General features: G+C 37.6%; 1 protein-coding gene across 1 annotated transcript; it reads right to left on the reverse strand.

The window, feature by feature from the left end:
• Nucleotides 1-10152: 10152 nt before the first annotated feature.
• Nucleotides 10153-12385, reverse strand: LOC306841644 (GTPase IMAP family member 7-like; the record flags this gene model as incomplete). Its single annotated transcript, XM_079371591.1, has 2 exons — nt 10153-11072; nt 12379-12385. 2 exons carry the CDS (start codon nt 12383-12385, stop codon nt 10153-10155), a joined length of 927 nt encoding a protein of 308 aa, XP_079227717.1.
• Nucleotides 12386-15888: the final 3503 nt, after the last annotated feature.

Raw genomic sequence — 15888 nt, forward strand, 5'->3', positions numbered from 1 at the left:
AACAAAAGACTCTATAGGAGACACTTGATGGATTTCCTGATTTATTGTGACATATAATATTTGAACAAAGAAAAAAACCTCCATGAAAAATCCAGAATCAGAAGTTAGCACAGAGTTTTGTACAGGCCACATGTGCTCATTATTCATATCAAAAACATTTCCTCACCTCAATAATAACAATAACCATTCATATCCCATCTAAAAAATAAAGTACAAATATATACAAAAAAACATTCTTCCATATAAAGTTTCTTATCTGACACCTTCACCAAACTTAAAAATGAAAAAAATGAATTAAACACAATGAACTCCAAACACAAGTCCAAATCTACTTATTGGACACATTATTATTAAAATATTCAAAACAACAAAAACCTGCTACCTTCTAATTTAACTCCTTCTGTACACTCAGTTCACAATCAAATGTGTTGCTATCAAACAGATATTAATAAAACTAAATATGATAAGACATGAAAGCATTGAAAACTCTTGGAAATGCACTTTATATAGTTTCCACATACACGATTTTGGCGAGTGCTGTAAAAACTTTGATAAGACGTCTGTATTGAAGTGCTTAAAGTCAAGTTTGGGAAGACTTTGGTCAAAGATACAGAGAAAGACAGAGATGGGTTCATATGTTAAAAATGATCAAGGACAGAAAATACAGCTTGGCAGATAGCCTAGCGGTCATGTTGTGTGCCCATGCACAGAGGCTGTACTGTGCTCCATGCAGGGACCATGGGTTTGAATCAGACTCCTTCCTTAGCTGCATGTCATCCCTCTCTCTCTCCTCCCAACATTCCTTGACTCTCTTCAGCTGTCCTAATGAAGGGAAAATAGCCCAAAACACAACTTAAAGGCAGGGTTGGTAATTTTCGAAAAACTAGCATGTTTGAAAGTAGCATTCCCTCAGTGCTCCATCTGCACCCACTTCCTCCCTCAAAAGCCACGCCCCCTCACTTACATGCACATGCAACATTGGTCCAGAAGTGCACCTTAGCGCTTTTGAGTTTTGCCTTTTTTTTATATACATAAAAAATTCTAATTATATTCATATTTTTCTAATTTTCTAATTATATACATATTAAAACTCATATCAAGTAATTTTGTTTTTTGTTTCTATTCAACATCACGAGATTAAGTAAGTTTCTCTGCTTTTGCTCCCCCTGTTGCATCAAGCTCCTCCTGCTGCTGTGAAATTACAGCATTCAGCTGTAGTTTTGTTGTAATTTGTTGTGAAATATGTACTGTGACTTACCGAAAAAATATTTACAACAAATTACTGTGAAAGTAATGCAATTAGTAGCCAGTAATTTACTGTAAATTTACAATGAAAAATGTTACAGTGCTGCTGCTGCTGCTACTACTCCTGCTGCTGTCCCTATTACTACGCCTACCACCAATGCTTTTGGTTCCTCTTGGCTCATCAGTTTCATTGCTCCACCAACAAAAGCTCCCAACAGTACTCCCACAACTGTAAATTTTAACATGCGCTTCGCAAACACTTTGGTTTTAGCCATGTGTATTTTCTCCTCAGGTGACTTGTCTGGAGATGATTTTCTGATTTTCTCTTGTTCTTGTTGTTTGTTGCTTTCCACTGCATTTAGCCTCTCATTGGTGTAACAGTCTCTTGCGTTCTCTTCAATCAGTCTATCTATTGTTTTTAGAAGCTCTTCCACCTGGAACTGATTGTTCCTGTATTCATGCTCTTTGTTCTGCCAGTATTTATTGTCGAAGACATGGCACCGGCCTCCACACTTCTTCACCAAGTTTTTCAGATATCCACATTTTTCCACAAACTCCTCAATCTTCATTCCCTCAGGAAGATCGTCACCATGAGAAAAGACAACTACAGTAAATTTGAAAGCGTCCTCTGAGAAATAGTTCTGCATCTGTTCAACGACTTCCTGTTCGTGCTTGGTGAATTTCTCCACTTTAAGCAGGAGGAGAAAGACATGAGGCCCGGGAGCGCACTCTGTGATACAACTCACTATTTCATGCTTCATCTCCTCCTCGGTTCTGTCTGTGTCGAAGAACCCAGGAGTGTCGATCCACATAATGTCTCTGCCATTGACACATTTGACTTTGGCTTGACATTTTTTCGTACCAGATTTGGCTGTTTGGTCTATCTCGAACGCTTTCTCTCCAAAAAAGGTGTTAGAGAGGCTGCTTTTCCCAGCTCTAGTTTTTCCCAAGACAACGACTCTTCTTGTCGATGCTGAAAGACAATAAAGACTTTGTGTCAGTGGTACTGATGTCAGAGTTTATTTAACTGTATTTTTCTCTCGATTCCTGAAATCTTGCTGTGAGAACCTTTGCTCATGATATCAACTAAATAAATTACAGACTGCATTATTTTAAGGCAGTCTTTTTGCAAGTTGCAAGAATGCAAGTTGAACTTTCAGCTGCTAGCCTCAGTCATTCTATGTTCAGTTTCATTAATCAATCAATTATTTCTATACAGCATCAAATCATTGCAAAAGTTACAACACTTTACAAAAGATTTCTCAGATTTCCTGAGCAATCATGACAAACACTGTGCTGCACTGTCATGGGCCGATATCCTTTAAACAGGCACCTTGAACAGAACCACACTCATGGTGAACAGCCGTTAGCTTTCACCTGATAGGCTGAGAAAAGCTCAAACCTGCATCCTTGATCATTCATATGCACATTGTTGTGAGGTTGCTGTTTACACTTGGAAAGGCAGGGTTGGTCATTTTTTGCAGACTAGCATGATTATAATAGTAGCATTCCTTCAGCGCTCCATCTGCACCCACCCCCTCCCATCTGTGCTCCCTCATAAGCCACGCCCCCTCACTTACATGCACAATAGCCATTGGTCCAACTCAACTCAACTCAACTCAACTTTATTTATAAAGCGCTTTTAAGCAGCCATGGCTGTGACAAAGTGCTGTACATCCATGAGCACAAACATAAAACATAAGTAAAACACTACAGGGTTAAACAATAAAAACAATAAAAACAATAAAACACTAAAACAAGAACAGAGTCTCATGCTGGGTTAAAAGCCAAAGAATAAAAATGTGTTTTAAGATGAGTTTTAAAAATGGACAGTGAGGGGGCGTGTCTTATATGGGGAGGGAGGTCGTTCCAGAGTTTGGGACCGGCAAAAAGAAGCGGTCCAGAAGCGGACCTCAGCTCATGCTTTGAGTGTCGGAGCAGGGAGGCAGGGAACTTTCAAACATTGGTTGAAGTTTTTTCAGAGCACATGAATTATTCATTTCTGTCAGGATCTAAAGACGATTTCAACTAACATCTTAAATCTGAAGAAAATTACCAACCCTGCCTTTAAATTGATATTAACACACTTAACTGTATTGGAAATTATATTATTCTACAAAACACAGAACAGTTTTAAATATCTTACTATGTGAGCAATTACTGTCACTGTTATAATTGTTCACAAGATGGACTGATGTTGTTTGGCAGAGGTCACTAAAGGTGAAGGTGAAACATAAGAATTTTATAGAAACATGTAAAGCAGCCAAATTTCATTAACTAGGGCTTTAACAAAAAACTTAAAATTATTCCATTTTGATTTCATATGTGAAGAATAATGGGGAATAAGTAACCATTACTTACCGTCCATTCTTGTGAAAGTGTAATCAAGGCGAGTGTTTAGAGAATGAATCTGATCTCATGGACGTCTCTTCCTCTGTCTGGCTCCAGTTTCTTCCACCTGTCCGACTTGATTCAGGGCAGCAGGCTAATGAGCGTATCACACAGGAACACTTCTATTTCTATCAGCGTGCGGATGAACAACCAGTTCTGTTGCATGTCAGTGAGCGCCATTATTAAGTTATTATATAAACTTCAAATACAAGTTCTTACATTCTGTTACATACTTAAACGATAGTGTCGGGTCAGAAAGTCTTATGTTTTTAAGGCAGTGATTCATATTTAAAATATAATTTTAGGATTTTAAAGTTGTCGTTTCTAGATTTTTTGCCATAGAAACATGCAGAGACTTTTTAACAGACCTTGCAAACCAAGGTGCGAAGGGATGAAATCCTTCTTCTCTTGTCAAAACAAAAACAGACAATTAAAGGAGTCTAATGAATCTAAAGGAGGACATGACTTCAACATAGCATGTTTCCTTAATGTCTACTGAGGTCATTATAGTGTTCAATTCACTATCTGACATATTTGACCTTAAACAATGTTGGTGTTAAAATGTGTTTGTCTTTCAGAGTTTCTTTGGAAAAAGGACATAAGGAAAGAAATTAGTGTTACATTCTTTATTGCTATATTTGATATATATGTTCAGAATACAAAGGATTCAGAGGTTCAATGAAAATCATTCTGTTCACATCAATAATAATGACATCTTGACATTTATCTGCTTCATGAAAAAATAACACCCGATAACATTTAGACATTGAACAGCAGCTCTGACCCTGGAGCTTTAAGATTATATGGACACTAAATACACAACAATGATCAAAATAAAGATTTATATCAATCAACACACTACAAATGACTGAACATGGTCAATACAACACCTTTAAAATATCATTAGAATTATGAATGTGAGGCTGTTAGCATGCTGAGATTAGCTTACCCCCTACTTAGTCCTGTTTCACTCTTTGTAAATCTTTCAAAACTTTTTTTTTTAAATCCCAAATACAATCAACAACACACACTCCTCTGATTTAAAACATTTTAAAGATATTTTTGTCAAACAAATCAAGAAAAAAGACATCTTTGTGTAAGCCCATGAAACTCAGTGAAGGCACTTCAGAACAGATACAGAACTTCTTACAGAGGACATTTACACAATCATAACTAGCTCTGTTATATGACTTTGAATAGGAGACTAGAGTCATTCTACATGAAGATTAAACTTTTTCTCTTTTCACTGTTTATACCGTTTAAACTCTCATCTACATATTATCTAAGCTATATTTGGCTCCTTCTTTGACTGCATCTGCTGCCTTCTTATCTGCTTCCTGTGGTGTTTCTGCTTCTGTAGCTGCTTGATATCCTTTCACACCTCCTGCCACTGCTCCCACTGCAACAGACACTCATGAAACAGTTGATGTCGATACTGAGTCTGTTGCTGCTCCTGCTGCTAAAGCTCTTTCAACGTCTTCTCCGAATGATTTACTTCCTTCTGCTGACTTTGAAATTCCTCTTACTGATTGTGCCTCTTGAAGATTTTTCAATATTTCAAGAACTCTTTTAACCATCCCTTTCACACCTAAGAGGGCTCCTAACACTGTACCTGTTGCTGTTCCTGTCAATAGGTTGAAAAGCTTCTCAAAGACATTAAGCTTTGCCTTCCCTCTGATGTCTTTCTCTGACATGTTTGGTGATGACTCTTTAATGTCTTCTATCTCCTCTTGTATTTTGTTCTCCACTTCCTGAAGCATCTCATTGGTGTAGCATCCACCTTTGTTGTTGTTTATCGTCTCCTCCACTGACTGAAGGATCTTCTTCACCTGGAACTGGTTGCTTCTGTATTCCTCCTCTGGATTTGTTGGTTTGTCTTTCCAGTATTTGTTGTCGATGACATGGCAGCGGCCTCCACACTTCTTCACCAGATTACTCAGATTCTGATTCTCACAGATAAAATCTTGAATTGTCTTTCCTTCTTCGAGCTGATCACCATGAGTAAAGACAACTGTTGCAAATTTAAAAACTTCTTCAGAAAAGCATTCTTTTATTTTGGCAATGACTTCCTGTTCGTGCTCTGTGAACTTCTCCACTTTCAGCACAATGAGAAAAGCATGAGGCCCAGGGGCGCACTCAACAATACACCTCACTATCTCAGACTTCATATCATCTTCTGATCTGTCTGTATCAAAGAAACCAGGACAGTCAATCAAAGTGAGGCTTTTTCCATGAACAGATTTGGTTACTGCTTTGCATTTACTTGTTTCAGATTTGGGAGTATGGCTGATTTCACACTTCTGCTCTCCCAACATGGTGTTCACCAGGCTGCTTTTCCCATATCCAGTTTTTCCCAAGAAAACAATTCTCCTTGAGTCTGAAAGGGAATAATGTCACATAGTTAACATGAATATTACTACATTTCTCAGGAGCTTGGTGAAACAGTTGCTGATGTTTGAATCACAGTTTTTCAGTAGCTTACAGGCCTGTGTTCACAAACGGTGTATTTTGCACCAACATGAGGCTGCGATATAATTTTCCTTAATGTAAATATGATGAATGTTCGATAAATTTAACCTGCAATTACACCACCCAAAGACTGGGGATAGTGCACCTAAAACGGCAGTTGCCATATTTTAGATATTTACAGTCAGTTCCTTCAGGATGTGGCGATGTTGTAATCGCACCAATTCATGTAAATTCAACCAATCCCTGTGAATTCTAGGCAACCTTGCAATGTTGTCTATTCACCGCAACATTTCTGCAAATGTGAAAAATTTAAATAATTTGCCCCGAGAGTTTCAAGTGAAAGTGGTAGTGTTGTAGTGGCACATCCAGTTTAGGTGCTTGTCTCAAAGGTCAGTATTCAAAGAATTAAAAAAAAAAAAGGAGACAGCACACTTGCTCCCTTTTTGTGCATTTATTCAGAGCACATCCTGTGAGTTTCACCAATCAAAGCAGTCCCCCACAAGAAGAGAGAGCTAATAAATCACCAAAGTTATGTGACCACGGACCAAACTCACTCCCTTGTTTGTATTCACTCGGGACCTATTATTCTTAAGTTGAATCTGTAACTTCTACCTGGGGACAAATGCAGTTTTTTTAATTGAATTATATCTATCCATCTATAAATACATCATAGACACATGTTGTTCTTTGTCTGTTTGAAAGACAAAGACAACGCCCTAAACAGCTCCAGAGACATGCAGCACTCACCCTCCCTTCACGTCAATATGAATGAATGTTTAAAAATCAGCAGAAGATTTTGTATTCTTTTCTATTCGCTGAAGTCATTCACATGATTTCCCATCAAGCTCCTGTTTTATTTTAATCCGTCACTTCTGGGGTTTCTTCCTGTAGTTACTTCATTAAAGCCATTTTCACATCACGCACTCCGGACATCAGCACCAGCCGCAGGATAAAAATGTAATTTTCCAGTTCTACCTGCTGGTGCGTTACCAGGTTACTAAACTTGTCCCAGGCACGACCACTGCCCTTCGTCGTGACCCTTACGTATATTCTGAATCGCTCTTTTTGCTCAATATTTACTTTGTTTCTCTTAAATTATAGAGAACATGTGTGACGTGAGAGTGTCCATCTCCACATTGTAAATTGGTCTTCTTAGCTCAGAGTGAACAGTTTAAATACATTTAAAGAATTGATCATAGCTTACCGTCCATGTTGTTTACAGAGATGTCAGTGATGAGTGGAAAGTGTTTAGAGCTGAAAGTTCACCGTCCTGTTCGTCTTTTCTCTCGTGATCAGACGTGCTTGAAGACAAAATGTCTGCTAACTGATTTCATCTGTCTCTAACTCGTTTGTTTTCCTCATAAGATCGTGAGAGAGCAACAAAGGGCATGATCCAATTATTTTTAGGACTGCTCAATGAAACCTACAAAACCTGTATCATTGCATACCACGATGGGTGTGTTTCGCTTCGTGTACACTTTATATGATCACATGCTTTAAAATAAACTGCTGATTTAAATGAACACTGTCTTTACTCAGAATTCATTATTTCACGTCACAATACTGATATTTTGGTATCAAGATACAGAGATGTCATTTGAAGACATTGTTTGTAAACGACAGTAATGCTAAATGGACTTGAGTATTGTTTTTGACACGTCAGGTAAATTCACATTTGAGGATAAAAACATTTAGAGATAGATGGATGATAGATGGGTACTTTATTAATCCTTTGCAGGAAATGACACGGTCAAAGCAGCAACTGTTATAAAAGTCAAGACACCACACAAACCAAAAAAACAAACAAATACCATTTAAGCACATAAAATCAAAACATTAGAAATACTGTTAAAATGTGTTTATCAATTAATATGAGTACATGTATCCATTGTGTGTTATTCTCCATGAAACAGTCTGATTAAGAGAAAGGCCTTCCTGTTACGCTCACTTCAGACTGAACGTGCTCTGTTGAATAAAGTCCAGGAAGTGTGGAGGCGGCGTGCAGGATTTCTCAGAATGGTCTTGAAGATTTGAAATCCCTCTTGCCTCTGTGACCTGCTGACGGGTTTCCTTTTCAGTCCCAATGATGGAGCTAATAACAGTCTGATAGAAGAAACACAGAAGAGGCCTACGGATGTTAAAAGACTTCAGCCGACTAAAGAAATAGAGCCAGCTTTGTCCCTTCTTGTGCAGTGAATCCGAGTTGGCAGTTATTTTTGATTAAAAAAAAAATACATGACTTCCTCGTTTTTAAAATGTCTGTTCTTCAGACAAAACTATTTACAGACGCAGTAATCCATCATCTAATCAACATGAAGGATCTTATTGTAATATGAAGGTTGATTTTATAGGATGACAACGTAAACAGTCAAACGTAATTTTTGGTTCTTTCCCACTCGGACGAGTTTGATTTCTTGAAGATCTAAGAGTAATGTACTTCTATAAAAGTACCAGTAATAACACTAAACCCGCAAAACATTAGTAATACTCCAATTATTAGGAGGAGGGTTCCCAAAAAATAGTATATTTAATTTAATCTAGATATTTAGGGATAAACAGTCTCATAAAATTCTTCATTCTTCATTGTAGGACCAATATGAAACCTCCTGTGTTTAAAATGTGTACTGTGATCAAAGTTCAAACATTGGAATGAGCTGACTCCTCCCTCGAGTCAAATGCACTCAGGTTTTAAAAAAACATTTCTGTATTCTAACCTTTATCAATCTTTTAAAAGCATCTCCAATATTTATCTTAGTTTGATCACATTTTGGCCTGTGGAGATTATTACAAGCATGCAGAGGCTTTTTAGCAGGCCTTGCTAAACTCAGGAGGCGAGGGGCAAAATGGCCACCTGTGTGTGACTTAAAACCACCTTCTTCTCATGTCAAAACAAAAACAGACCATTCAGGACCAGAATCTAAAGGAGGACATACCAGTACTTCAACATAACATGTCTAATCAGGTCATTTTATCGTTTAATTCACTATCTGACATATTTGACCTTTAGCACTGTTGATTAGTTTGTTTTTTAAAAGTTCACCCTTTTTATACTCAGTCTGAAGTGTAACTACTGGAATACTTTTCTTCTCCTATATATTACAAGAGAACAAATACATCCATGGTGTTTTATGTGTTTGTCTTTCAGAGTTTCTTTGATGAAAAAAGGAAATAAGGAAAGAAGTGTTGATTTTTTTTATTGCTTTATTTGATATATATGTTCAGAATACAAATGATTCAGAGCTTCAATGAAAATCATTCTGTTCACATCAATAATAATGACATCTTGACATTAATCTGCTTCATGATTAAACAACACCAGATAACATTTAGACATTGATCAGCAGCTCTGACCCAGGAGCTTTAAGATTATATGGACACTAAATACACAACAATGATCAAAATAAAGATTTATATCAATCAACACACTACAAATGACTGAACATGGTCAATACAACACCTTTAAAATATCATTAGAATTATGAATGTGAGGCTGTTAGCATGCTGAGATTAGCTTACCCCCTACTTAGTCCTGTTTCACTCTTTGTAAATCTTTGACGAACTTTTTTTTTTTATCTCAAATACAATCAACAACACACACTCCTCTGATTTAAAACATTTTAAAGATTTTTTTGTCAAACAAATCAAGAAAAAAGACATCTTTGTGTAAGCCCATGAAACTCAGTTAAGGCACTTCAGAACAGATACAGAACTTCTTATAGAGGACATTTACACAATCATAACTAGCTCTGTTATATGACTTCAGATAGGAGACTATAGTCATTCTACATGAAGATTAAACTTTTTCTATTTTCACTGTTTGTACAGTTTGAACTCTCACCTCATTTACATCTCATCGAATGTTTTTGAGCTATATTTGGCTCCTTCTTTGACTGCATCTGCTGCCATCTTTATTGCTTCCTGTGGTGTTTCTGCTTCTGTAGCTGCAAGACATCCTGTCACACCTCCTGCCACTGCTCCCACTGCAACAGACCCTAATAAAGCAGTTGATGTCGATATTGGGCCTGTTACTCCTGCTGCTCCTGCTGCTCAAACTGTTTTAACGTCTACTCCTGATGATTTACCTCCTTCTGCTGACTTTGAAATTCTTGTTTCTGATTTTGTCACCTCTTTAGGATTTTTCAATGTTTTAACAACTCTTATAACCATCACTGGCACACCTAAGAGGGCTCCTAACACTGCACCTGTTACTGTTACTGTCAAAGGGATCAAAAGCTTCTCAAAGACATCAAGCTTTGCCATCTCTCTGATCTCTTCCTCTGACATGTTTGGTGATGACTCTTTAATGACTTCTATCTCCTCTTGTATGTTGTTCTCCACTTCCTGAAGCATCTCATTGGTGTAGCATCCACCTTTGTTGTTGTTTATCGTCTCCTCCACTGACTGAAGGATCTTCTTCATCTGGAACTGGTTGCTTCTGTATTCCTCCTCTGGATTTGTTGGTTTGTCTTTCCAGTATCTGTTGTCGATGACATGGCAGCGGCCTCCACACTTCTTCACCAGATCACTCAGATTCTGATCCTCACAGATGAAATCTTGAATTGTCTTTCCTTCGTCGAGCTGATCACCATGAGTAAAGACAACTGTTGCAAATTTCAAAGCTTCTTCAGAAAAGCATTCTTTTATTTTGGTAATGACTTCCTGTTCGTGCTCTGTGAACTTCTCCACTTTAAGCACAATGAGAAAAGCATGAGGCCCAGGGGCGCACTCAACAATACACCTCACAATCTCAGGCGTCAGAGCATCTTCTGATGTGTTGGTGTCAAAGAAACCAGGAGTGTCGATCAAAGTGGGGCTTTTTCCATGAACAGATCCGGTTACTGCTTTGCATTTACTTGTTTCAGATTTGGGTGTATGGTTGATTTCACACTTCTTCTCTCCCAACATGGTGTTCACCAGGCTGCTTTTCCCAGATCCAGTTTTTCCCAAGATAACAATTCTCCTTGAGTCTGAAAGAGAATAATGTCACATAGTTAACATGAATATTACTACATTTCTCAGGAGCTTGGTGAAACAGTTGCTGATGTTTGAATCACAGTTTTTCAGTAGCTTACAGGCCTGTGTTCACAAACGGTGTATTTTGCACCAACATGAGGCTGCGATATAATTTTCCTTAATGTAAATATGATGAATGTTGGATAAATTAAACCTGCAATTACACCACCCAAAGACTGGGGATAGTGCACCTAAAACGGCAGTTGCCATATTTTAGATATTTACAGTCAGTTCCTTCAGGATGTGGCGATGTTGCGATCGCACCAATTCATGTAAATTCAACCAATCCCTGTGAATTCTAGGCAACCTTGCAATGTTGTCTATTCACTGCAACATTTCTGCAAATGTGAAAAATGTAAATAGTTTGCCCTGCGAGTTTCAAGTGAAAGTGGTAGTGTTGTAGTGGCACATCCAGTTTAGGTGCTTGTCTCAAAGGTCAGTATTCAAAGAATTAAAAAAAAGGAGACAGCACACTTTGCTCCATTTTTGTGCATTTATTCAGAGCACATCCCGTGACTGACGTTTCGAGTTTCACCAATCAAAGCAGTCCCCCACAAGAAGAGAGAGCTAATAAATCACCAAAGTTATGTGACCACGGACCAAACTCACTCCCTTGTTTGTATTCACTCGGGACCTATTATTCTTAACTGAATCTGTAACTTCTACCTGGGGACAAATACAGTTTTTTTTAATTGAATTAACCATCTATAAATACATCATAAACACGTTTTGTTCTTTGTCTGTTTGAAAGACAAAGACAACGCCCTAAACAGCTCCAGAGACATGCAGCACTCACCCTCCCTTCACGTCAATATGAATGAATGTTTAAAAATCAGCAGAAGATTTTGTATTCTTTTCTATTCACTGAAGTCATTCACATGATTTCCCATCAAGCTCCTGTTTTATTTTAATCCGTCACTTCTGGGGTTTCTTCCTGCAGTTGCATACTTCATTAAAAGCCATTTTCACATCACGCACTCCGGACATCGGCACCAGCCGCAGGATAAAAATGTGATTTTCCAGTTCTACCTGCTGGTGCGTTACCAGGTTACTAAACTTGTCCCAGGCACGACCACTGCCCTTCGTCGTGACCCTGACGTTTATTCTGAATTGCTCTTTTTGCTTAATATTTTCTTTTTTTCTCATAAATTCTATAGAGAACATGTGTGACGTGAGAGTGTCCATCTCCACATTGTAAATTGGTCTTCTTAGCTCAGAGTGAACAGTTTAAATACATTTAAAGAATTGATCGTAGCTTACCGTCCATGTTGTTTACAGAGATGTCAGTGATGAGTGGAAAGTGTTTAGAGCTGAAAGTTCACCGTCCTGTTCGTCTTTTCTCTCGTGATCAGACGTGCTTGAAGACAAAATGTCTGCTAACTGATTTCATCTGTCTCTAAGTCGTTTGTTTTCCTCATAAGATCGTGAGAGAGCAACAAAGGGCATGATCCAATTATTTTTATGACTGCTCAATGAAACCTACAAAACCTGTATCATTGCATACCACGATGGGTGTGTTTCGCTTCGTGTACACTTTATATGATCACATGCTTTAAAATAAACTGCTGATTTAAATGAACACTGTCTTTACTCAGAATTCATTATTTCACGTCACAATACTGATATTTTGGTATCAAGATACAGAGATGTCATTTGAAGACATTATTTGTAAACGACAGTAATGGTAAATGGACTTGTGTATTGTTTTTGACACGTCAGGTAAATTCACATTTGAGGATAAAAACATTTAGAGATAGATGGATGATAGATGGGTACTTTATTAATCCTTTGCAGGAAATGACACGGTCAAAGCAGCAACTGTAATCAAAGTCAAGACACCACACAAACCAAAAAAACAAACAAATACCATTTAAGCACATCAAATCAAAACATTAGAAATACTGTTAAAATGTGTTTATCAATTAATATGAGTACATGTATCCATTGTGTGTTACTCTCCATGAAACAGTCTGATTAAGAGAAAGGCCTTCCTGTTACGCTCACTTCAGACTGAACGTGCTCTGTTGAATAAAGTCCAGGAAGTGTGGAGGCGGCGTGCAGGATTTCTCAGAATGGTCTTGAAGATTTGAAATCCCTCTTGCCTCTGTGACCTGCTGACGGGTTTCCTTTTCAGTCCCAATGATGGAGCTAATAACAGTCTGATAGAAGAAACACAGAAGAGGCCTACGGATGTTAAAAGACTTCAGCCGACTAAAGAAATAGAGCCAGCTTTGTCCCTTCTTGTGCAGTGAATCCGAGTTGGCAGGTATTTTTGATGAAAAAAAAAATACATGACTTCCTCGTTTTTAAAATGTCTGTTCTTCAGACAAAACTATTTACAGACGCAGTAATCCATCATCTAATCAACATGAAGGATCTTATTGTAATATGAAGGTTGATTTTATAGGATGACAACGTAAACAGTCAAACGTAATTTTTGGTTCTTTCCCACTCGGACGAGTTTGATTTCTTGAAGATCTAAGAGTAATGTACTTCTATAAAAGTACCAGTAATAACACTAAACCTGCAAACATTAGTAATACTCCAATTATTAGGAGGAGGGTTCCCAAAAAATAGTATATTTAATTTAATCTAGATATTTAGGGATAAACAGTCTCATAAAATTCTTCATTCTTCATTGTAGGACCAATATGAAACCTCCTGTGTTTAAAATGTGTACTGTGATCAAAGTTCAAACATTGGAATGAGCTGACTCCTCCCTCGAGTCAAATGCACTCAGGTTTTAAAAAAACATTTCTGTATTCTAACCTTTATCAATCTTTTAAAAGCATCTCCAATATTTATCTTAGTTTGATCACATTTTGGCCTGTGGAGATTATTACAAGCATGCAGAGGCTTTTTAGCAGGCCTTGCTAAACTCAGGAGGCGAGGGGCAAAATGGCCACCTGTGTGTGACTTAAAACCACCTTCTTCTCATGTCAAAACAAAAACAGACCATTCAGGACCAGAATCTAAAGGAGGACATACCAGTACTTCAACATAACATGTCTAATCAGGTCATTTTATCGTTTAATTCACTATCTGACATATTTGACCTTTAGCACTGTTGATTAGTTTGTTTTTTAAAAGTTCACCCTTTTTATACTCAGTCTGAAGTGTAACTACTGGAATACTTTTCTTCTCCTATATATTACAAGAAAACAAATACATCCATGGTGTTTTATGTGTTTGTCTTTCAGAGTTTCTTTGATGAAAAAAGGAAATAAGGAAAGAAGTGTTGATTTTTTTTATTGCTTTATTTGATATATATGTTCAGAATACAAATGATTCAGAGCTTCAATGAAAATCATTCTGTTCACATCAATAATAATGACATCTTGACATTAATCTGCTTCATGATTAAACAACACCAGATAACATTTAGACATTGATCAGCAGCTCTGACCCAGGAGCTTTAAGATTATATGGACACTAAATACACAACAATGATCAAAATAAAGATTTATATCAATCAACACACTACAAATGACTGAACATGGTCAATACAACACCTTTAAAATATCATTAGAATTATGAATGTGAGGCTGTTAGCATGCTGAGATTAGCTTACCCCCTACTTAGTCCTGTTTCACTCTTTGTAAATCTTTGACGAACTTTTTTTTTTTATCTCAAATACAATCAACAACACACACTCCTCTGATTTAAAACATTTTAAAGATTTTTTTGTCAAACAAATCAAGAAAAAAGACATCTTTGTGTAAGCCCATGAAACTCAGTTAAGGCACTTCAGAACAGATACAGAACTTCTTATAGAGGACATTTACACAATCATAACGAGCTCTGTTATATGACTTCAGATAGGAGACTATAGTCATTCTACATGAAGATTAAACTTTTTCTATTTTCACTGTTTGTACAGTTTGAACTCTCACCTCATTTACATCTCATCGAATGTTTTTGAGCTATATTTGGCTCCTTCTTTGACTGCATCTGCTGCCATCTTTATTGCTTCCTGTGGTGTTTCTGCTTCTGTAGCTGCAAGACATCCTGTCACACCTCCTGCCACTGCTCCCACTGCAACAGACCCTAATAAAGCAGTTGATGTCGATATTGGGCCTGTTACTCCTGCTGCTCAAACTGTTTTAACGTCTACTCCTGATGATTTACCTCCTTCTGCTGACTTTGAAATTCTTGTTTCTGATTTTGTCACCTCTTTAGGATTTTTCAATGTTTTAACAACTCTTATAACCATCACTGGCACACCTAAGAGGGCTCCTAACACTGCACCTGTTACTGTTACTGTCAAAGGGATCAAAAGCTTCTCAAAGACATCAAGCTTTGCCATCTCTCTGATCTCTTCCTCTGACATGTTTGGTGATGACTCTTTAATGACTTCTATCTCCTCTTGTATGTTGTTCTCCACTTCCTGAAGCATCTCATTGGTGTAGCATCCACCTTTGTTGTTGTTTATCGTCTCCTCCACTGACTGAAGGATCTTCTTCATCTGGAACTGGTTGCTTCTGTATTCCTCCTCTGGATTTGTTGGTTTGTCTTTCCAGTATCTGTTGTCGATGACATGGCAGCGGCCTCCACACTTCTTCACCAGATCACTCAGATTCTGATCCTCACAGATGAAATCTTGAATTGTCTTTCCTTCGTCGAGCTGATCACCATGAGTAAAGACAACTGTTGCAAATTTCAAAGCTTCTTCAGAAAAGCATTCTTTTATTTTGGTAATGACTTCCTGTTCGTGCTCTGTGAACTTCTCCACTTTAAGCACAATGAGAAAAGCATGAGGCCCAGGGGCGC

The sequence above is a fragment of the Symphodus melops genome (assembly GCF_947650265.1).
Source record: "Symphodus melops genome assembly, chromosome: 20".
Classification (NCBI taxonomy): Eukaryota; Metazoa; Chordata; class Actinopteri; order Labriformes; family Labridae; genus Symphodus; species Symphodus melops.